We start from the raw sequence: 23915 nt of genomic DNA on the forward strand, positions 1-23915 counted from the left end.
GCTCAGCACACCTATTTTTCCACACTGCTGCTGTCCTCTTGTGGGTGGCTCATCATCTGTAATGCAATGGGATCTGAAGAGTTTGGGGCAATAAAACTAGTATTTGAGTAAAAACAGAATAAGTTTATTTTGCTCTTATACTGAGTATCTATACAATAACTTCAAGATCTTGATTTTCAAAAACATTTCAGTTTCTCTTCTGTAAAATGGGAATTACTGTACTTTCCCATTTCCTAAGTTGGAGCTGAACTCATAAATATTTACAAAACGTTTTAAGATCCTCAATTGGAGAGAGGCATAGAACTGGAAGCGTATAAACAAGTATGAGCAAAAACCTGCAATAACAACACTGCCTTTCGACTGGAGTTTACAAGTTGCATTTAGCTTGTCTTCCCCAGCATTGTGAAATACCTTCCCTGTGAGAGACACTCCTTGTGCAGTCTACCCATTCTTCTATGAAGTCAAACCTTTTTTTCTTCTGTGCCAAGTGAGAAGCATGGAATAATACGTACTGCAAGCAATTAATTTTGATCTTCAGATATTTACTGATTTTTTCATTAAAAAAAAAACCTCCTTGCCACAGCTGTAAAAGTGAAGGGAGCTTGTCATTCCCAGCTCTCACCACCTGCTACAACTTTCAGAAAATATTGGGAAGCCTTTTGGAAGACATCTGTGGGACAGTGGTGACATCCTCACTGCTGTGGATACCTCACCTCACACTGTGAGAACACATCTGCACAATTCAGCCCAAGGACCCTGCTAACTTGTGTTGGACTACTGTCAAAATAACCCTTGCTGTGTTCTAAAGGTCACGCTAAAAGATCTTGCTGAAAATCAAAGGCTTGGTTTTGAAATCTTTTAAAAGGGAGGGTAGGAAGAAGTGAAGGCTGAAAACGCCCTTAGAACTGCACTTTACCAGAAATTGAGGCAATCATTAGCTCTCTGAGCTCCAGGCTTAGCGGAGCTACAAATACACCGGCTTCCCTGCCAGAGTTACATCATGACCACAGAAGTTAAATAAAACCTTTTCCATTCTGTAACTAAAAACAGCTTAATAGAGATGATTTCGTATTAACAGGGTGGTTTTTTTTCCCCATAGCAGAAAAGAACGTGGAAAAATTGACCAGTGTGCAGTCTTGTCTATTCCAGAGTCTTCTGAAGAGCTCATTTCACAGACACGACGCTGCGACCCTTCACTTGAGTTCGCGCTGATTCCTTAAATAGACAGGTGTCCACAGAGCACACAAATTGTCTCTTCTCTCCTGGTTTCTCAGAACTGACCATTGAACAAGTGCACTCAGTTGACAAGGGCAGCAAGATGTGCCTTCAGTGGAACTGGTTTAAAGAAATCACAAAATGCCAACTCCTTGTGGGGACATTTCCTCGAGAAATGCACAAAACTTTGAACCAGATTTGATCTTAAAGCCCACTCTGTGATCTTATGGTCTACATGGTGTGATCTCAAAGAAGAAAATCACCAGGAGGGGGAAGGATGTAGACAAGTCCTAAAATCTCTGCAGTGAGAAGTCATGCTTTAGTACATTTCTCTATATGTTGATCACTGCTGCCTTGGTCTGTCTATTAATTTGACTTTGAGACATGTGCCCTTATGGGTCTCAGATTCAGTGTCAGTTCCGTCTCCTTTTCTCTTGTGTCCAAAACACACGTGCACCTCAACAACTCACCATAGACACTTAAAGGGGATTAAGAGCCGAGTCACAAAATGCAACTGGGGAATGATGAAAAAGGTGGTGTGGGGCAGGGGAAAATCAAGTTCTCGAAGAAGCATATCCTGGGAATTCTGTGTTTTACAGGCAGCTTTCTGTTCTGCAGCAAGATGCTCAGCCTGCCTGGTTCGTCTTGCAGGGAAAGGACAGAGCTGAGCATACAGGTGTCCTGAGCGCTGTACTTGTGCTAATGCTCTGTCTGTGTTCACAAGGAAACCTTGAGCTCTCTCTGAGTTTTAGTCTCTCTGAGTGTTACTCTGCAGAATCTGAATAGGAGACTCATGGCAGCAAATGATTTTATTTTTTTGTCAGAATTTGATGGCTGCCAACACTAATAGCGAAGGGAATTTTGCCTTCCCAGGTGATTCACTCTCTTGCCCTTTCCATAAATAGTTGGTTAGTCAGCCAAATAAAGAAAAAGCAGTCCAACCACCACAACTTGCTCTTCCTCTGTCCCTTCATTTTCTGTTCCATCATTCCTAAGGAGAAGTTCTGAAGGAAGACACGCCAGTCAGCCACTTGGCTCTGCAGTACAAACACCTCAGCCCCCTCACTTAGTGCAGATGCACCCCCAACACTTCGCACAGCCGAAAGATTGGAAAGAAAATAGAGAGAAAAAAAAGGGAGACGGAAGAGTAGGGAGAGTGGGGAAAATTTACTATGCGTACAAACGGGAGGCAGCTCTGCAAGTCGAGCGGGGTCCGTACCTGCAGCGCTGGCAGCCGCCTGCTCACCGCTGTGCTGGGACCGCGGCCACGGCCGCCCCCGGGAGCCCCGCGGCCGGTACTTGCCCGGTGCTGGCCCCGTGCCCTCCTGCCTCGCCTGAACCCTTTGTGAACCGCTTGCCCCGCAAACTCCCCGGGCCGGGCCACGCAAGCCGGCCCCACCTCACCCCACCCAGGGCTCCCATTGGCCCCGATGAAAGTCCAGCGAGCCTCCCTGCTGCTATATATATACATCTAGGCGGATGGCTGGCCGCCGGTGCCGCTATGGGAGGCTGCAGCATCCTCCTGCGTTGCCCCGCGCTCACCTGCGGCCGCGCCGCGCTCAGCCCCGCCGGGCGCGGAGGTTCAGCGTCGCGGGCGGCATCCACGCTGTACGCGGTGCGGGGCCGTGGGCATCCCCTGGCCGCGCTGCCCGGGCCCCCCAGCTGGCCGCTGATGGGCAGCCTGCCCGACGTGCTCTGGAAGGGGGGGCTCAAGAGGCAGCACGAGACGCTGGTGAGCGCGGAGGGACGGGGGATGCTGTCGGGAGGGGATGAGGGTCGAGGCGGGCGCGCCCCGCCGCTCATCGGGAGGGATTCTCTTCTGAACCCCCCCAGGCTGAGTACCACAGGAGGTTTGGGAAGATTTTCCGCATGAAGCTGGGCGCTTTCGACTCGGTTCACATCGGAGCTCCCTGCCTGCTGGAGTCTCTGTACCGCCGGGAGAGCTCCTGCCCGCAGCGCCTGGAGATCAAACCCTGGAAAGCCTATCGGGACTATCGCGACGAGGGCTACGGGCTGCTGATCCTGTGAGTGACAGGGCAGGCTCACCGCTAAGCGGGGTTCAACGCGGTGATGCTGCGGGTCGGGATTCACGGAGCTGCGTCCCTGCCCGCCCCGGCCCGGAGATGCCTCGCTGCGCGTGGATGCGTGCGTTAATCTCCTGTTCTGTCTGCTTTTATTTACATCTAGGGAAGGAAAGGACTGGCAGAGGGTAAGAAGAGCCTTTCAGAAGAAACTGATGAAACCCAAGGAGGTTATGAAACTGGATAACACGATCAATGAGGTACTGATCTCCGAGAAGTTCCTTCTCTCGCCCCGTGCCCCTGGAAACCTGGGGTTGGGGGGTGGGAGGGGGGGAGGGTGGAAATGCAGATGGAGGGGTTCGGTTTACCCAGGATTTATCGGGGTCACATCAAATGCGAGTCCACACAGAAACCTGTAGCTCTCTGGGGTTAGGATTGGGAATGGTGCTGGGGATCAGCACTGGAAAGCTTTGCTGACAGAAGCTGGGGACGTTATGGAGCAGCTGAGTGGTATTTCAGAAACCTTTACTTAACATTTCAGCGTGCCACATTAAGAATCCAAACCTCTCTGTGTCTCTGGAGGCTGTGGGCTATAGCTGTTAATATCCTCAGTCTCCACAAAACACCACCAATATTTCCTAATGACATGGGCTCCTGCATGCAGAGTTTTTGCTTACTTCTCTCACTTTTTTTTGCCTTTACCTCATTATTCTTAGTTTCCTTCTGCCAGGGAACACCTCTCCAACCTCCACGTTTCTCACTGACTTTGAGGAGCATCTGTAATAAACAGCTTAAGCCTCTTTGACATGAAATCCAGTGTTGTCCCAGAGTCAGACTGAAGCATTTCATCCCTGTGGGGGGGAAGACAAGTACACAGAACTACGAACAGAAATAGCTTCACAGTCCTGCAAAATCCAAACATGTTAACACAGGAAATTATACAGTTAAAGGAATAGGAAACATGAGGAATTCTGTCTTATGCGAGATTGCTATCTAAGAGACAGTTGAAATGTGAAATTACACAGGATTTTTATCATTTGATATTGTCTTTATTCCATTTTCTTCTTTCTTCTTTTCATCATGTAGGTCCTGGAGGACTTCATGTATAGAATAGATGATATTTGTAACCACAATGGACAAATAGAAGATGTATATTCAGAGTTCAACAAATGGTCATTTGAAAGTAAGTGGTTGGGGTTTTTTTGCCTGAGAATAGTCTGTTTATTCCCTGCTGAGACATTTCAACTGAAGTGTGATCAGTGGTGACTGGATGATAATTATTTTCAAACTACCAATTGCAATATCGTGGAAAATACGTTGCAGAAAATCCAGGGGACCATTGATATATATGCCAAATTTGTCAGTTGTTACACAAACTCTTCAGTTCTGGGCAGTTACCTGTGTGGCTGAGTGAGCTGTGCAGACCTGCCTGCTCACGGCTGGTTCATTTCAGCAACCTGTGTGCTGAGCTCCTAAAAATATGGGAGCTGTGTTTTGTTTTGTTTTTCCACTGTCAGTGGTGATGGCTGCTTTTGGAAAGGGAGGAATAGGAAGTGACAGCTCAGAAAAAAATTTATATATAAAAAGCAAGTGCAAAGAGGTGGAAACCAGTGGGCTGTGGGATGCTGCCAGTGTTAGCAAGTGGTTTCTGGCTGGGGAAGAAGCTAGAAGATGCTGGGCTAGATGGCCTCTTCACACCCTCTTATCCTGCAACTCAGCCCTCTCCAGTAGGGCTGCCTGCTGTTTGCTGAATCTGCCAGCCCTGAGTCATTTGCAGTGCAAGTGCTCCAACAAGGGCTGGGGCAAATGCACAGAAGGTATTTTGAAGTGCTGTTCTCACAGGTGTGTATCACAGGGCAGAGAACATCTTTCAGAAGGGTAACACATGCCATTGCCTTGTCCAGTGGTGGACACCGTGTGCCTTTTCATTGCTAGCAGCTGATGTTAATGTTGCTTAACAACAGGTATCTGCCTGGTGCTGTATGGAAAGAGGTTTGGTCTGCTACAGCATGATGTAGAGGAAGAAAGCTTGAACTTCATCAAGGCCGTTAAAACGGTACGGAAGACTCTTTACCTGGGGCTGTACTGATTTTCTGCCCCCACTACTGGAAGGGACCTCAAGGATCATCAATCCCCAACCACCCTGCCACAGTCCTTTACATAGTGCCTAACTGTAGGAAAAAATGCCAGAAATGTCTGGGTAATCCCCAAAATACTGCTGTCAGGTTGGCTAGTTAACTTTCCTCTCCCTCAGAGATGCTTCTTGTGCAATGCTGCTGTTTGTAGAGTGGAGCTGTGTGGGGTTATGCAAACTGGCTGGGTTTGGAGGTTAGTCATTCCTGCGAGCACACCTGCTGTGCATCTTGCTGCAACTTGGACTCCGGTGATACTTATCTCCCTCATTTTAGACATCTAAAAGTCCTGGTCTAGCCCAGTTCTTGGCTCCCTCTTTTCTCAAGGGAGAGAGGCACTGCCAAAGGGGGATTTGCACCTGTCAAAAAGAGGTACCTAAAATAGATAGGACAAACCATCCTCAGCAGAGACCTCTTACTGTCCACCAGTTGTGCTTAAACTTCATCTGTATATGCTCTAAGCAGGATGAATCCTATCCTTTCTGTCCAGGATGGAAAGTCTGCCAGAATCCTGACTTCCCAGTGAATTACCCTTACAGTTCTGTTACTTTACTGTCTATTTTTGCTCACAGACTACAAATAGGTTTTAAAAAGATTTCAAAACCTTTCTCCACCACAGATGATGGCTACTTTTGGAATGATGATGGTGACACCTGTGGAACTTCACAAGGGTCTGAACACAAAAGTCTGGCAAGCTCACACTAAAGCATGGGATGATATATTTAAAACAGGTTAGTTTTTTAAACACAACTCCTTACCTTTCTGCTCTGTTTCCATCTTGTTGAAATTATTTTTCTTCATACTTGTTACTGCCCTATACTGCTGTTAATTGCTACCTCCAGCTCAGATTAAGACACTTCTGCTGCCGCTAACCACAAACCTGTTCCAAGTGAAGAACACTGTTTTCTTTTGACTAGCATTTATTACTAGTTGTGTGGCAACATCCAGCCCCCAGGGAACCCCCCAGAAACTTGGAAGCCAGTAAAATCATCAGTCCAGTTTAATCTGTTGTAAAGTAAATAGGCAGAAAGCATGTAATGTATTTAAGGGCAAGGTATAGAAAGCCTGAGAGGGAACCTCCCTCGTAAGGCGCCCTTGAGAAACACAAATTTTTACATGCAGCAAAAATCTGTTTGCTTAAAAGGAAATGTACATCGAAATTTGGCATTTATTGTTTCCTTCCCATGGTAAATCAAAAGCTTACATTTCCCCTTGGGAAGTCTGAGGGCTAGGAGTTCTTTGATTCATTAACACCTTAATCCCCTTTGAAAATCCAAGCCAATAAATTTTACATGCTTGTATTCCTGTTTGCTAAGTATGTCACTCCACACATCAGTTATTTCCTCTTCTAGCTTTAGAATGGAGAATTCCTAATAGCTTACAGGAGGTTTTTCTGTACAAAAGTTATTTGTGTCTAAAAACTGAGAGAAACATTACTTACTCAGCATAATGCACCAGAAAAAGGAGCACAGGTTGGTGTGCTCTTTCGAAATCATGCATGTGAGCCCTATTTTTTATTTTATATCAATGGCTATTTTAGTGCTTTTTTCCATTAATCCTCAGCCAAGCATTCGATTGACAGTCGGCTGGAAAAGCACTCTGCAAACCCTCAGGAGGATTTCCTGTGTGACATCTACTCTGGAGGGCAGCTTTCCAGGAAGGAGCTGTATGCCACCATTGCAGAGCTCCAGATTGCTGGAGTCGAAACGGTAAAGCTGGCCCAAGGGCTTCTTAAAATCAGCATCCTTCCAACTCCCTGCTGTCTTCCATCACAAAAACTGAATGTGAGCTAAGCCTGTTGTTGTTTCCACGGCCTGAACTCGTGGAGAACATCTGGGATGGCTCCTAATCCCTGGCTTTACAGAGTGCCATGAGGCGGTGGCCAGACATAAATGTGGTGTTGAACTTTTGGCACCTTCTCATTTCTGTCTCTGTAAGTGGAAGCCTTTCATTTCTGCTTGTTTTATTTCAGACAGCCAACAGTTTGCTGTGGGCTTTGTACAACATTTCACGCAATCCACACGTTCAGCAGAAACTTCTTCAGGAAATACAAAGTGTTGTGGCTGCCAATGAGAACCCAACTGCTGAGAGCATGAAGAATATGCCGTACCTAAAAGCGTGTCTGAAAGAATCCATGAGGTAACATTCTCCAAGAATTTCTGCAAAGCAACATGACCACAAAGCTTTACCAGCTGCTGTGTACTAATTCTGTGCCCTTTGTTGTTTAGGGTAAACTATTACACATTACAGGAAGAAAAAAATGCTAGAAACCTGACCCATGTTTTTCTTTCACTGTAGATTAACACCATCTGTGCCGTTCACCACTCGCACTATCGACACAGAAATGGTTCTAGGAGATTATGTGCTACCTGAAGGGGTAAGTCAATTAATTGAGTTTGTTGCACAATTTGATGATCTGTCCTGTGAACCACTGACATTTCAGTCTGAAAATGACTCTGCCAAAAGATGGATCCAGGAGAAGAATCTCTACAATCTGAATACCGTTCCTCCCTTCACTGTACTGAACGTAGACAAAAATATTTCAGTGTTCCATTTCAAGAGTTTCGTTCAGACTTTTCAACTATTTTCTGAAGAAACTATGACCTTTTTCTGTTTGAATTAATCTTCAGAGAGCTGCCACGCCTTCACTTTTGCTATGTATTTTTTCCATGAATAAACTGATTCACTTAGTAGCTGTAAGCCAGTTCCTCACTGAGATTGTCCCCGTTGCTTTGTTTATAGACCGTGCTGATGATAAATAGCCATGCCTTGGGTTGCAATGAGGAATACTTCAATGGCTGGACTCAGTTTAAGCCGGAGCGCTGGCTGCAGAAGCACTCAATAAACCCTTTTTCTCATGTCCCATTTGGCATTGGGAAGCGGATGTGCATTGGCCGTCGCATAGCAGAGCTGCAGCTCCACTTGGCCCTGTGCTGGGTAAGCACTCTCACATCGCTCCCTTCACACACTCCACCTCATCAGACCTAGCAGCTCCAGCCTTCTAACGGAGGTATTTGTGCTTCAGATCGTTCGCAAGTACCGAATTGTAGCGACTGATGACAAACCAGTGGAAACTCTGCACTCAGGAATCCTGATCCCCAGCAGGGAGCTCCCCATCGCCTTTCGCAGGCGGTAAGGTACGGCCGTGGGGGTCTCCTGGTGCCTGGGACATTGCCTTGAACATCCCCTGTAAAGCTCACCTAGATCTGAGTGTAAGAGAACAGATGATGTTCTGTACTCTCACACTTTGAGAATGAATGAATGCTGTCACGTTACATTACTTCTAACACAAACCATCCTATGTGCTGCAGATCACAATATAGATTCTTTTTTCTTTCTAATACAGCCCACAGCTTGACAAGTGGCAGTCCTACCACTGCCTTTCCTGAGCAAATGACAGACTGGGAAAGCCAAAACCTGTGCAATCCCGTGGAGAAACTGCAACACGCATCCCTCGAACAATTGCAAGACAGAAACAGCACCAACAAAACGCTCCCCTAGTGGAAAATGTGGATAGTTAGTTCAGCTGTACTTAGCAACGTTAAAAGGAAAGAAAAATGCTATGCACATTCACACGCCTATGGAAATACACTGGTTTAGTGCAGCAGAGGGACTGTGCATGACAGAGCTTGACCACGAGCTGTGCAATGTCGTATACAGCTGTTGTTAGAGCACGGGCTCTAAGCTCTACCCGAGGAGCAGCAGCCACTGCTGCACTGGTCCTGTTAGCTCAGGGTTGAAAAGCTTTGAGAAGCCACCTTAAAGGAAAAGGAACTTGCTCTGCTTAACAAACTTAACATCAGGGCTTAAAATTAGCTTATTGAAATCAGTATGTTTTCCTTAAAGTTATTCACGTCCTTAATAGAAGGGGAGTAAGGACAAGGCTGCATAATGGGATTTATTCCTTGTAACTGTGCAGTGCTTCACTTTGAACATTTGCAATACAGTGCCTGCCACACAATCTGCTAGTACTACAGGCTGCATAACTTCAACCCCCATCACACCCTCATAGCAAAATATTAGCTGCCTTTTTTTATATGAGAGGCCTTATTCAGTAATGGAATTGCTGGAATCCTATGGGTTCTGCCACTATTAGGTGATGATTATCCTAACAGGATAGTTCCTTCAGCAAATAAGTGATATAAAATGCATGTTTAAAGCATCACAAGAAATAAGGAACCTGAACATTTCCAAGAGCTCTATTTTTTTGTGGAGATTACAATACCTGTATCTGTAGGTTACAGATGTCACAGCCCTGCATGCATTGCCATATATTAGCTATTACAGTCACTAGTATACTCTTCCCAAGATACAGTTTCAAGTGAAGGTTTTAATACATACACCCACAAATGGTTATTTTTACTTGTTATACTCTGACATAGCACAAGCTCTCAGTGTTTGTTGTCTCCCATGGCATTTTGTTTCCCTGTGTTTTCCTCTGGTGTCAGTTACACTCCAACATTTTAATGTGTCCATACGCCAATGTATACAGCAATCTGTGCATTATTTGAATCCTTCCAGTCAGTTTTGTAATACTCAGTTTTGTAATAAAGACTTTTTTTTTCTATAAACTGTCATCCACATTTTTATGATGAATGTCTTCATATTGTTACAAAAATCCTATCTGTCATCGTGACTTCATGAGGGAAAAATATGGTGCTGCCCATCCCTGCATCCCTCATGTCTCATTGGGTTTGAACTTGAAATTCTACAAAATCAAGTTAAATTAATTCAAACCCAACCGCCCAGTTTGGTTTGCGCTCTGTAATCACAAGACAATTAGCAGCTTGGGGAGAGGCAGATAGAAAACCTCCATCCTGATCACCAGTTGTCTTATGATGTGCTACTGCCATCAGGAATAAAACAGCTGCCCAGCCAGCACTAACATCCAGCCCAGTGGTTACGTGCAGAGCTGACAGTTACCAAAACCACACAGCTTTTGCCAAGTTGAGGCTGTCTCTGGCTGAGTGAATGACGGTGTAACAAAGGTTCTGTAGCACTACATGAGACTGTCATGTTTTGGAAAATCACATTGCAGTGGGGCCCTTCTGGGCAGCCTGCACTGCTGAAGTCCTTTGGGCAGCCTGCGTGGGGGTGGAAGGGCTCTGCTGCCCATCGGGCACCATGTGGGGCTGGAGCTCCTGCTCAGGTGCCAGCCCACGTGGGGACTGTTATGATGTTAATAATCGATACTGAGTCTCAGAGAGTCTGAAACCAGTGGTACTCCATCAGAGGGAAAGGAGTTGTGCCAGCATAAGACAAACATTAATGGAAAGTCAGTGTTCCATTCAGAACAAGTTCAGGATTCTTGTCCAGTTCTAGGCATACCACTTTACTTTTCAGTGCCTTACCTTTTGAAGACAACCAAAGACAAGAGGTGTTATCTATTTGAACTTACCTTGACAGCCCAGTAATCAGACATTTCAAAATCCTTTATTGCTTCTGGATCGTAAATCACAAGTTCGTGCTTACTGGGCTGCTTATTAATTTCACTCTTTAAATTTAGTGGACCCAGAGATCTACATGAACACTGCTGTGCCTGAGGCACTGACCAGCTCTGTGCGAGCTGTGGTACAGATGTGTGCTGTCTTCTGGATTCTAAAGGTACATCTTCTGGATTCTTCTGTCTTCTAAAGGTACAATAACCACTGATCTGGAAAAGCCTGTTCTGGTAGCTTGGTCGAAAGCTTTGCAAAGAACTTCACCAATCTGCTACCTCAAAGTAAATGGCCAAAGCGATTTGCTTAGGGAACAGGTAATTATCAAACTACACAGATAATGAATGACCAATCAGACTTTCACATAAAGAAACCCGCGTGGCTTTCTTATCCTCATATTTCAGAAGTATGAGAAGCAGCATGATGCTTCCGGGATTAACAAAGCTCTATGAAACATTTTACTTATTGTCACCTAGATGAATTCAGTTCTGCTTTTTGTTTCCTTGAAATGACTGCCTCTTTCAGAGCTGCTTACTTAAAGGACAACAGCAATGCCACTTCCATATTAATGTTTGTTATGGTTACTCCTTAGAGAAAGATAATAGGATCATAAAATGGGATGAATTAGTTGGCCTCCCCATTAACTTTCTCAACAAGGAAGTGAACCACGTTTACACATCCAGAAGGAAGTCAGTTCTGTTCAGGCTTTAGGCATGTTGATAAGAATGATATGGAGCTGGAGCCAAGTACTCTGCTTTTTTTACAGAAAGCAAATGTCAGTGTTCAAGACTGACAACTTGGCATTTCTCATATGTGTTCTGTTCTTTATAAACTGGATATTACATAGCATTTCTCCGAGTCAGTCTCCACATACAACTTTCAGTGCTGTGATTAAATCACAGATAACGTGTTCCAGTTCGATGTTTTCCATACTGAGAGGAATGTTTGTTCTCAATAACTGGAGGTAGAATTCATGTCCTTGTCAGAGCTGACTTTAACCAATGTGTCAAAGCAACCCAGCCTCTCAGAAATTAATGCTGAGAAAAGTTAATAGCTAAAGTTAATTTCAGAACAAATTTTAGGACAACTCAGCACATCATTAATTTAAAATGTGTGAAATATCACATTGACCTCAGTGGGACTGCACATATGTCAGTGGCTTTTTAGTGTATTAAACTGTTATAAAAGAAAGAAGCTTAACGATTTCCAGCATGTCTTCATGGCACAACACCCAAAATTCACGTAAGGGGTGTAGCTTTAGAGGAAAACACTACCTTTTTACTTCAGTGGATTTAAACAAAAGGGCCCACTGAGGCCAAACCTCTGAGCAGCCTCATTCATCTCTGCTGGTTGTGCACGTTGTTGTAATGACTTGTGGAATGATATATCACAGCGTGGGTGGTTGTGTTCAGCTCTTTTTGGATACGTCCTTCTGTGCATGCCTTGGGACAAAGTGTGAATGTTACCTTAGGAAACGCTATGCTTACCAACTATTATTCATGGGTATTCCTGAGCATCAGCTTTCAAAAAGCCACAGAGAGATGCTGACACACGCACGTGGCCTGGATCTCCTGTGCTCTCAGCTCAGTGCTGTCCTTTCTCCACTCTCCACCACTGCAGCTCAGGTGCAGTCCCATGGCCTGGGCTCCCTTCCGTGTGAGGAGAGGTAACACAGGAATACATCTGTTGCCTCTGAGATGTAAACTGGCACGGAACCACCATCAGCTGCTCTTTGTGTAACTGGTGCAGATGGAGACAGCAGCTGGGATCGGGTTGTGAGTTATGGTGTACATGCTTCCAGACAGCACAATGCTCTACGTGTGTGTTACTGTTCCCATTCTTTCTTATTTCTGTATCTGGAAGAGCACTACCACCTCATCCAACAGCTCTCTTCTCCCTGTGTTTTACATTCCAATATTCTTTTGCTCTTCAACCTTCATCTCTTGTTCAGAGGGTTTCCGTTTCTCTTCTCTCCGCTGAATGAGCAGCAGTCTGCAGCTTTGAAACAGCAGAAGCAATAAAACTTCATATACGCTATTTGGATCCAAAAGGAGGTTTAGAAGTGTTCACAGTATGGAGTTTACTTGCAGATGAGCACTTGTGGAGCAATCCTCCTCCTGACAAGGAATGCAACAACGAGACTTCTTTATGAGACAAAATATTTTTCTCCAAGGGACAGTGTCAAAACAAGTGTGGAATGGAATGCATTTGATAATCACAGTAAATCATACTTTGCTTTCTTGGGCACGTTCCTCCCGACAAGTTCTAACTGTTTGCCTTTAATTGTGTGCTGAATGAACTCCAGGCACCTTGAGTTGGGAGGGAGGGAAAAGGCAGTGGAGTGGCACAAGGCGACAAAGGGAGCTGCGAGTACAAGAGTTACCCCTCGTTCTTCCCAAATTGGTATGCACACACCTGATACTTTGCCCTCCACTATCAACCTAGGTTCTCAGAACCTTGATAGTAAATCCCTATTAGAATCTGATTCATCTTGCTATTGGGCTGTGATCCATGTGATCTGTGGACAGCAGCGTATGGAGTTTATTTCTGAAGAATACACACAAGTCAGTGGAGGAATGGAAGTTGGTTAGGTAGTGCAAGTCTGTTCTGAGTTGTCATCAAGAAATCCATACAAATATCATGTTATTGTACTGGTCAAAAGCATACCTCCCAGAAGAGAAACCTTTTGAATCAACATTGGACTTCTACAAAAAAAAAAAAAAGCATATGTGACCAAGAAGGATTTATTGGGTGAAAAGTTGCCACCTTCTTAAGTAACAAGGACACATTTTTAACAATACACTTTGCTATTAATGGCAATAAGAAATTGAAAGATATGTGAAAGAAAGGTTACTCCGGACATTTTCTGGGGATTGTGAAAAGATTTTGACTAGAAAAAGAATATCATGAAGTTCCCATTTTCATTTTCTTGAAAGGACAAATTAGACAATGCAGTCTGAGGGAAACACCAAGTGAAATATTGCTTTATCAGCTCTATCAGCTCCAGAAGCAGCAGTGCATCTTTGTAGAGGTTTCTGCTCAACCCAACTGCCTGTAAGATGACTATTTACACACAGATGGACAAAGACAAGTCAGGGAGAAAAAGGCTTACGAGAAAGGTGTGGGACACCTTTGTAGGCATATATATATTTTTGAAGCTTCTTTATGAATTTTGTTTTCATCACTGCTTTAGACACGTCATGCTTCAGTGGCATTAACTAGCTGCTGGAGTTACACTTTGCATCCTCTTCTGATCAGGGAAAGAAGGGTCATAAGAGCCATTCACATTGGCTCGAATTCATAGATAGGGGAGCAGCGTGAAACTGCCAGGGGGGGGTTAGCCCTCCTGCAATGAACACATTTGGGAGGTTGCACCCTGAGTGAACTCGGTTTGTGGGTTCACTGACCCATTATGGGCTGTTGTCCTTCATCCCTATCACAACAATGTGTCCTGACCTCTCTCAACCATGAGACTTTGATCCAGACCAAAACTTCTTCAGCGGGGTTGGTTTTAGTAGGATCAGAGAGCTGCTCTGACTCACCTCTTGGCTGCAAAGTTGCTGGAGTCAACACTAGGAAAGTGGCATGGACATGTGTCTGGGAGCTGAGGCCATGGAGCTGGAGAGGACCAGACCACCGTTTTTAGCAATAGCAAAGCTTTGTGTGAGCCATCCTTGGGCACAGATTGACCCAGGGAGTCATTCTCAAGGTCACTCTAAAGAGAAAGACAGCTGCTGGGCAACTTAGTTTGACATGCAGTTCCTCAAGCTCTTCAATATTTAGGCGAAATGAAAGCATCTGGATCCAACTGGGTATTTATTTTTTCAAATTGACAGTGTTTCACTTGGATTCTGCAGCAGCCTCCCAGAAGCTTGCCTTTTGTTTTGAACAAATTGCAGATGAAACTAATTGCCAAAGGGTTACATGTTGCTGAACCATGGCAAAACAAAATTCCAGCAAAGGGACAGACTGGGAACAAAGTTTGGCACCCAATGCATGGGAAGATGTGCTTGAGGACATTTTCCAGGAAATGGGGTAGCTTCAAATTGAGTTGACTCATAACTCTTGCAAAGTTTCTCTTGCCCGAAGGCAGAATTGAAAAAGAAAGCAGATCAGCTCAGTGCTGGAGGAACCAATGAGCTCGCCATGGGCCAAGAGTGTGCAGATAGTTACTATCACTCACTGCAGGGCAGGAAAGTTTTATTTATGTACAGATGCAAATGAAGGAGATAGATACTTAAAAATAGCATATCGTACCACCTGCAGGTGGAGGTGGTGGGAGGAAAGTATGGCTGATGCCAAATATTTGATCTGCTTTGATCCAACTGCAGGGTTCTGGCAGGTGCCCTTAGAAAAACAGAGCATGCATTTTCATGCACATTCAGTGGCCCCTCGGGAAGCTGCTGTTTCCTGTGAGCCTTGTTTGGGATGTGCTCAGTGCCCAGTTTTACCGATGCTATCATGTTTGGGGAATGAAATAAGGAAATGAAAGTAAAGAATATTTTAGCAAAAGCAAGTTCGAGAAAGAGAAGATGCTTGTGGAGGAATAATATTACTATGCTTTGAGAAATCTTTTAGAAAGCTTGGAATTGCATGTAGGAAACAGAAAGGCTGATGCAGGAACACAGCATTTGATCTTCCTCACAGAGAGGAAAAATCAGCAAGATGTGTCTAGACGAAGCCATGATTCATAATATCTACAGACTCCTGCAACCACTGCTAGTGCAGGAAGGTGGGGTGCAGAAAACACTCCTTCCACCCCTTTCTGCCTTTTCTTTCTGTCACTGCTTCTTCCCCTGGAATGGCACTGAGAAAGAAGAAAGTGGGCAGCAGCACATCTGGGGAGGTCTGGATCAGCTTTTAAGCCAAGTGCCCATGGAGCTGAGCACAGCCCAACAACAGGAGGTAGAACTCCTTTGCTCTTCAGCCCTGGAAGCTCAGGTGGAAAAAAAGAAGTTTGCATGAGAAGGAGTACCAAAGTCATCTGTTTCTCATTCGGTTTGGGTCTCATGGTTGACTGAATGTTAAGTGATTGGAGATGGGGGTCCACGTGTGGGTACTGAGATGAAATGCCTGTGACTGAATGAACAGAGCACTGCTGCGGTGGCATTAATTACTGTGTGAAAGGCTAACTACCAGGCTTGTATTTACAGCAGATAGGGACTGCTGACCCGTGCATTTCAGCTGCAAGGAAAAGTTGTTCTGATATCTTAACACAGGTGACAAGTCCTTAGTAATTCTTGTGTGATAAAGTGAGGTTGAACATGTTGGCAGGATGCACGTTTTCTTTGCAGGAGAAGAAATCCCTCCATATCCACCAAGGCAGCTTCACTAAACTGGTTTGGCTTGTGCTAAATGCTTTCCTAAAATAACCCGTGGCACTGCTTGCTGTCACCTGCTGAATTCTTTTGTCCCAAGAGGCTTTTTTTCCAAACTCATTCACAACGTGAGTCAGCTGTGAGGAAAGCCTGCACCAGACCTGCCTGAGAACGCCATCTCCACCACCTCTTGTGCTTGAGCTCTAGCTGGAGGGAGGATTTCCCTCGTGTCAACAACATACTTCTCAGTTGTCCTTTGCTAATTATCCTGAGGCTTCTGTGGCAGCTCGTCCTTCATTTATCTGACGTTATTTCCCAGTTGCGTTTTCCAGACACGGACAGCTACAATTTGGTTGATCTTTATATCCTGCAGTGCTCCATCCTATAGTTCTTCAGTGCTGAAAATGTCTGTCAGTTCCCTTGGGAGTTTAAAGCCTCAATGGAGTACACTTTGGACCAACTGGTTCCTCAGCTACATCAGGGAGCACTGCACACAGGGTGGATGCTGGCAGCTTCATGCACTGAAACCAAAATACGCCATGCTGTCTTTGCTTTAGAGCTGACCTCACAGATGCTTTGTGTTCACTTTGACTGCACTTAATAAATGACATTAAAACACTGCTGGACTTCATTTCAACTCATAGGCTGAAAAGTAGAGGGGGGAAAAAAAATAAAAAGTGCTTATTAGTTTGGCAGTGCTACCAAAAGAGAGATTAAAAGTGAGGTGGATGGAGCTCACCTGCATTTCTAGCACTGTTTATTCTGCAGCTCCCAAGGAACTAGGAAATGAGTGTCAGGGGTCAGTGCCTCCAGGGCTCACAGAGTGAGTGTAGTATGTGTTTTTTTTTACCAAATAAATTAAAGTTTTATCAGGATTGGACTTTTGTGTGTCTATTTTTGGCTTCCTGTAGCTGAAATACGCACTGGCTGAACTCGCACTCCTGACCTCTCGCTGGCACTCTGCTATTAATAGAAAAAGCGTTAAAAAATAACCTCACAGTGCGTGATAGCACATTCACACTTTTTTGCCATCTGCTTCTGTGAACTTAATGACTTCATATGCACTTCAAAAACAACAGAGGGCTCTGCCCGGATGCCCATGGGGACAAGTACATATGTCAGAACACCCCGTGGCAGTGCTTCATGGGTGGATGCTAACTCCCGAGTCTCAGCTGTAGATTTATCCTGGACTTCTTAGCATGATGCTGTTAGGAGCTTTGCCGGTGAACCATGGTGAGAGGAAATAAAAGATGCAGATGGTCCTCAGACACTGCATTGCACAACAGTAACTGGTCATGTGTGAACCACAAGTGCCACCACGGGTTGGGGATGCAGTCCGAGGGAGGCAGTGCAGTGCCCAGCACTGTTAATCTCATCCCATCAGAAAGGAGAGGAGACAGTGGGAAAATCCACATGGGAGAGCTGCATTTACTGCAGAGATGTGCATGCCACTCTCATTTCTGATGGTATTTTTACTTGGAAGGTTGACAGAGAAGCAGAAATGCGGCGTTTGCTGCTCCGTTCCAAGAAAAATGTTTAAACTACTTCAGCAGCTTTGATCATCTACTACATGTTGTGCTTATTTGTAAAACATGCAAACATTTTTCTCGGCCCATGCGGATTTCCCCTCCTTTTGATCTCTCTACACCCCCAGTTTTCCTGTAAAGCTAGAAGGATTAATTCTTATTTATAAAAAATAAAGCCTCCTTTGTTTTAATTTTTTTCAAGCTGGACAGGGTTAAGACACGAATAATAAAAGCACCTCACGATGGGCTGCTCTTCCCTGCACAAGTTCAGCATTGTTTCTCATGGGCTCCTCTGAGAAGAGCAGTAGTGCAGGTTTTGGGGCGGTGGTGTCTCTGGGCCAGGCTGGAGTCAGGGTGGGTTAGCTGGCACATCTAACAAATATCCATCGATTGTGACCCTTCCTTGCTAGCCTGTACCATTTAGAGCTTATGTCTCCATTAAAGATACACCTTCACCTTGGGACAATATATACATTCCCAGTTTTGTAAGATTACCTTGCTGCTTTTGATGACAGAAGGGATGTGGCTAGCTGTGCTGGAAATGACCGTTCCCATTTTTCAGATAGATGTTTTGTTTAGAGCTGTGTCAGCCCTTGCCTCAAGGCTCTTATTCTACAGGAGGCTGTTATTCACTGTGCACGTTAATCACTTGTTTTTTCAGCTAGAACGGACACTGAGGGCAGCTGTGGACATCTCGTCCAGCACAGCTTGAGCCAAGACCACTTGCTTTATCCACTAAAATATCCAGAGTCCAACTGGCCAAAAAACTTCAGGCAGTCAATGGTGTGGAAATACTGATCTAAGGTTTTCATTGATTTTCATAGGCAACCTGTTAGTAAACAGCCAATAGAAACTGGTTATCAACTCCTAGGCACATATTGCAAAATTTTCCCCTCCTTCTTATTACTGGCAATGAGCTGCATGATCTCTACTGGAATATTCATCTCAGGGAACTGATGAGAGACTTTGCTGGGATTATCAAGTTTGCATATGAGTAAGAGCACTGCCCTTGCTTTTAGCAGTCTTCGATCAAAAGAAAAGCACTTTGCTTCTCAACCTTTATCTTTTATTGGACACTATTAAGGTGGAAAAACCATTGGAATTTGAGGCCTCAGGAACACCGTGCGAGCTCCTTGGTGGTGTTACAGCCTATTTTCCCAGCTGGGCAGCCTATAAGAGCTGTAAAGATAACTGACTGCCCCAGAAAGTACACAAGCAATATTTATTTTCGATCCAGATGTGGCTTTTCTCAACAAAAAAAGTGTTTTCTGCAGAACTCTCTTGCAACCATTCTTTAGGAACACAACTCAACCTACAGCCTGCAGGCAGTATCTGGTAGACAATCAAGGCAATTACAAGAGCGGTGGGAAACGCCTTTTGGGGCGGCTGGGGACCACGCAGGGAGCAGGCTCCAGGCCGTGTCTGCTCACACTTTTCCCCTGTGCAAAGTCTTAAGACGTTGCTGAGAAATCGACGGCACACATGGCAAATCCAGGGCTTCCAGGAAACCATCACGTTTTGGGAAAACACAAAATATACCTTCTTTTTTTTTTTGTATAGAGAGCAAACCTAGCTTGCACGGGGTTTACTATGGGTGTTTGGAACAAATACGCAGCGCAGCGCTCTTACACGATAAGGAAGAGGCCAAAGAGTGCGGCCTATCCCAACTCTGAAATGAGTACGTGACCCACTCTGCCCTGCTGGAAAACATGACGCTTCTGCTGCAAGCAAGAAACACTCTTGTATTTTTCCTGCAAAATTCAGCACTGGTCATCAACTTCATGAAAACTTTTACTTTTTTCCACTTTCTTAATTTTAAATGGGATTTTAGGGAACAACATATATAATAGAGCTGTGTGGGCTTTTTTTCCCCCAGATTGGCCCTGAACTGTGTAAACTTGCAGGTTAAGTGCTCAATTAAAAGGTCAAATTATCCAAATAGAAAACTGAAGTGTCAGGCAATAATTGTCCACTGGACTCCGTTACCTGCAGAGTTCATTGCACACTGACCTAGTTTAAACATTATACAAACTAGTGGTACGTGTGGTACTTCCTACCAGTTATTTATAACTCTTAAAACAACAGGGATCAGACTTCGGAAGTGTTTTAATATGAAACTGCATGGTCTGCAAATACAACAAAGATGCTCTCAGAGTTCCCAGCCCAAGTGGAAGAAGAAAAAGAAAAAAGATCAGTCTTCATGTCTCACCAGCGTGACAAAGGCTATATTTTAGGTATTACTAATATTTGCTAAATAAGTCTCCTGCTTTACGAGCCACCTCCAGCTCTCAGCCCCGTGCCCACACTTTTCTTGCGGTATCTCCTCTGAATCAGCGTTTCAAACTCGTTCTTTATGTTTGACCAAAGCCCAGCTGGTCATTACATTTCCATAGTGCTCTTGTTCTTTGTTTTCTTTCACACTTCTGGTGGTTTGCAGAATGTTAACATCGATGGGTTCCTTTCTATTGGGCTCACACATGTCGACATGAGGCCGCAATGATTCTGTCTTTTGCACTCAGCAACCCTGGCACCACCACACGAAGCACAGATCCCCTTTCTCTTCGTGCTTGCATGTCTCCTGTGGCAGGAGTCACATGCTAACTGCAAAAACATTAACCACTATGTCCTCTTTAAACCCAACCCACTATCAGCATCAGGGAGCCAACAGCCTGGGTTTTTCTGGGAGATGGGACCTATTTCTGATAAGGGCTATCTAATCACTTCACAGAGTTGTAAAGAGATAGTAGGGACAAAAAAAAACCCTGCCGAATATGTATTACTTCTTACTTTTAGAAATCTTGGGCACTGTAAGCACCCATCAACTAAATACAACAATAAAAAGACATCCTGAGTCATCAGTTGGGTTTGTTGTGAGGCCTGAGTGAGCTAGCACTGACACATGAGTCACATTAAATCATTAACCCCACCTGAAAATGTCAGCATGGACTCCATAACCCCTGGAAGCAACTTTAATAGTGAAAAAACCAGGTTTGAGGGAGCTAACTTCAGGATGAGACTAGTTCAGAGCAAACATGTCCAGCCAAGGGCTGGGGAGACAGCCTGGGCCATGTCACGGCTCAAGACAGCATGCACATGGTGGGATGGGGGTAGATCTATCTTCAGAAGGTCTCTTGTGTACAACTTGGGTGCTTTGTTCAAAGGAATAAAGCTAGGATGGGAAATAATTTGGCTGCTCCAGGAGGTGATGGTTACAAGCAGTGTGTTTGCGCCCTGTCCAGCCTGCGTTAAAGAGAAAATTGATTGCAGTCAGATAAATGTATGTTGACCTTATGCTTAATTAACCAGATGTTAAAGAAAAATCTTAGCTGCTTCTTAGCTTTGAAAGCAATAATTTATTTAAAAGGCAATTAGATAGATAACCTAATGGGGGACTGCCTGATTAAGGATATATCGTTGTCCCTGACTTGATGTGTACAGATTATTTTCACAGCCGTGATTTAAGGATTTACTTCAGACAGTAAAAAACAAACCTAGCCATGGATATGTCAGTGGCAATAACAGCTCTTTTTCAGTTAAACTCTCCATTTAGCCACCACAGTTTGTCTATTTTAATACCACATGTACAGTACTGTAGCAGCATGAGCAATGAGAAGCAGTGTTTTAAAGTTCAGGAGAGTTCAGGAGTTGCTGATTAAATTCAAGACATGCCACATTCAGTTGGATTTGTACAAACATGCACATACATGTGCAATTAATCAGACAAGTTCTTCCTTGGTTGAAGGCAAAAGAGAGCAGATAGAAAATTCCCTTGCAGAAAGGAGGGAGAATGTGGAAGTACCTTTGTGTGGTTACAAAGCTGTGTGAGAATACATGATTTCCAGGCATAGATACGTTCAGAAACATAAAAATTAGGTTGATGATGTTGTGAGACTTGTCATCAGAGAGAGAAAAGCAAAAGACAGTAGGGCTTGTTTTCTTGGCAATGGAGGTTGCAGGAGAGTTGTGTAAAGAATGTCCTCAAGCTCATCCCCTTGCTGGCACTCAGGTTTGAGGACAAATTAGGCAAACTCAATTTCAGACTACCCTCTACCCGTTGCCAAATGAACTGAGGTCACACTGCAAAGCCACCTCTGCCAAATTCCCAGACTGTCCAAATGTGTGTTTTCGGTAATCCTAGGTCTGACATTTCAGATGGCCTCGAGCTTGGCATCAAGGACTGCATATGGTTGAAAGGTGGTTTCTGTTGGGGAAATTATGCAAATCTCACTGGCTTGGAAAAAAGTTGGTGGTTTTAGCAGGACTTCACTTGAGGCACTGAGTTCTTTCTAATGCAAAATTCATCAACTGACTCAAAAACTATTGCACAAAGATAAACACAGCCGACAGCTTAGAACCAGACTAAGGTATGGAAAGACAAACTTCTAAAGTCATACGTGCAGGATGAGCTGAGAAGGGCAGATCCGATCAGAATCACTTCAGTGCTCTCTGGGAACCTGAACCTGGATTGGAAGAGAATACTAAATCACAGAATCACAAAATCACCCAAACATTGCCTGAGATGGGAGCCTGTAGGATCAGTGGAACTTTCTGGATGACACAGTGCTTTCATGTGGTAGAATTAATATGAAGGAAAGTGGGTTTTTGTTAGGGATATCCTAGATCCCACCCAAAGTGTGAATCAGACCATGGACCTAGGAACTACTCTTTCAGATGAGATGGTGTCAGTCACTGATCCGTCTCCAGGAAAAAGCTTCAGAGGTCTTCAAAGCACAACAGGAGAAAATGGATTGAGCTGTGTACCAAACACCCTGCTCCCTGCTGAGGTCTCTTAATCTCTGTTAAGATAATATCTTAAAACCTACAGTGTCTTACTTAACATTATTTTTAAAAGCTCCCCAGCTGTAACTGTTGTTGTTCTGGATTTTTCTTTCATGTGGCAGTCGATCCCCTCGGAAGGTTTCTGAAATCTCACCCTCATGTGTGCTGTGGTCCAACCTATGCCCTTTGCAACAGCTGCTGACCACGATGACTTTGGAAAACAAGAGATACCATGTCTAAAAGTGCAAGGTGCTGAGACTCACAAGGGACAGGTGTGGCAGGAGGAACAGCATTCACCTCGCTGCTCCAGCTTATCGGGGATAGAAAGCAGCCAGATGACAGCACAGCGAGGTATATCTGAAGCATTGCTCTAATGACTGAATCCCCAGATCCCCGAGCCCGTAAGAAACGCTGGTTGGAATGGCTCACCCCGTGACAAGTGGAGCTGACCTTTCTAATCAGATCAACGGGGAAAGTGAAATGCAAAGCAGCGGCGTTGGAGGCACTCCCCGTGAGTCACTCACCGTTACAGCAGGCAGCATCAGGGAGAAGTGCTCACTGCCAGCTCCCCATGCCTCCCCAGGATCCGCTACCCCCAAAGTGCCCCTCGCACACCTCTGCCTCACGCTGCAGGCTGCCTCCTCTGAGCAAACCCTTCCTGCAGCTCTCCCAGCTCGCTGGGAAATGCCAGCACGCAGCTCCGGTGGGAATTCGGCCCCTGGGAATCTTCACGCGTAGGAGAGCGGCGGTGCCCGGTCCGGCTGCCTCCATCAGGCGGCTGTAACCAGCAGGGCACGTATCCTGCCAAATCCACTCACAACATTTGCAGTAGCAGCACTTGGACGTGGCCAAACAACGGGCTCCCACTGACTGAGGGCATCCTTTCTGTAAATACGAGCAAGGGCACGGGTTACGTGTCACAGTGACACAGGGTGACATTCTGTCTGCCTGCCCCTGCTCGGGGACGCGGGTCTCACACTGCCACATGTGGGCTCAGCCAATCTGTAAATAGAGGAATACAAAGGGATTCAGGGCAGTTTACACAGCATACGTGTGCTGAGTGAGAGCGTGACACTCCGAGGTGAGTAATCGCATCCTGTGATTAATGAGAACGGGCAACTTATTTTCAGCAGGTAATTGTTCCATTAGGAAAGAGAGCTGGAGGGAAAACCTTCCTAGATGTGGATGAAGCTGCTTATGTCCTGTGAACAATTCCTGGAATTAAAAAAAAAATAGAGAAAAGTATTGCAATAAATTCAAAGGTTTTGTTTTCAGTTTGTAAGTTCCTGACATTTGTTTTGTGGGTTTCATTTATTTATTTATTTATTTTGTTCTTCATATGAGGGCATTTATTTTCTTTCTAAATGAACCCCATATGGGTTATTTAATCATAGTTTCTGGTCAAATCAAACCTTCCAGATGACCAAGATGATTTGAAGATTTCTTTTTCCCTAAAAAAGGGGGAGAAATATTTTCATTTTGAGTC

At 44.7% G+C, this 23915-nt stretch overlaps 1 protein-coding gene across 1 annotated transcript; it reads left to right on the top strand.

The window, feature by feature from the left end:
- Positions 1-2716: 2716 nt before the first annotated feature.
- LOC136059981 (1,25-dihydroxyvitamin D(3) 24-hydroxylase, mitochondrial) lies at positions 2717-8828 on the top strand. Its single transcript, XM_065754178.1, has 12 exons — positions 2717-2947; positions 3049-3239; positions 3403-3496; positions 4323-4419; positions 5201-5292; positions 5988-6099; positions 6932-7077; positions 7341-7507; positions 7667-7745; positions 8111-8305; positions 8394-8505; positions 8715-8828. The coding sequence occupies exons 1-11, from the start codon at positions 2717-2719 to the stop codon at positions 8502-8504; spliced, it is 1515 nt and encodes a 504-aa protein (XP_065610250.1). The 3' UTR covers position 8505; positions 8715-8828.
- Positions 8829-23915: the final 15087 nt, after the last annotated feature.

Source organism: Cyrtonyx montezumae, unplaced genomic scaffold (genome assembly GCF_038088225.1).
Source record: "Cyrtonyx montezumae isolate F1298 unplaced genomic scaffold, pur_monq_1.0 scaffold_9, whole genome shotgun sequence".
NCBI classification, from domain to species: domain Eukaryota; kingdom Metazoa; phylum Chordata; class Aves; order Galliformes; family Odontophoridae; genus Cyrtonyx; species Cyrtonyx montezumae.

What these genes read in the sequence shown, in the direction of transcription:
- LOC136059981 (XM_065754178.1), top strand. Translation starts at nt 2,717, where the DNA reads ATGGGAGGCTGCAGCATCCTCCTGCGTTGCCCCGCGCTCACCTGCGGC. An exon ending in GGCTACGGGCTGCTGATCCT is followed by an intron (nt 3,240 to 3,402) that starts GTGAGTGACAGG and finishes ATTTACATCTAG; the next exon opens with GGAAGGAAAGGACTGGCAGA. An exon ending in TCCACTTGGCCCTGTGCTGG is followed by an intron (nt 8,306 to 8,393) that starts GTAAGCACTCTC and finishes TTTGTGCTTCAG; the next exon opens with ATCGTTCGCAAGTACCGAAT.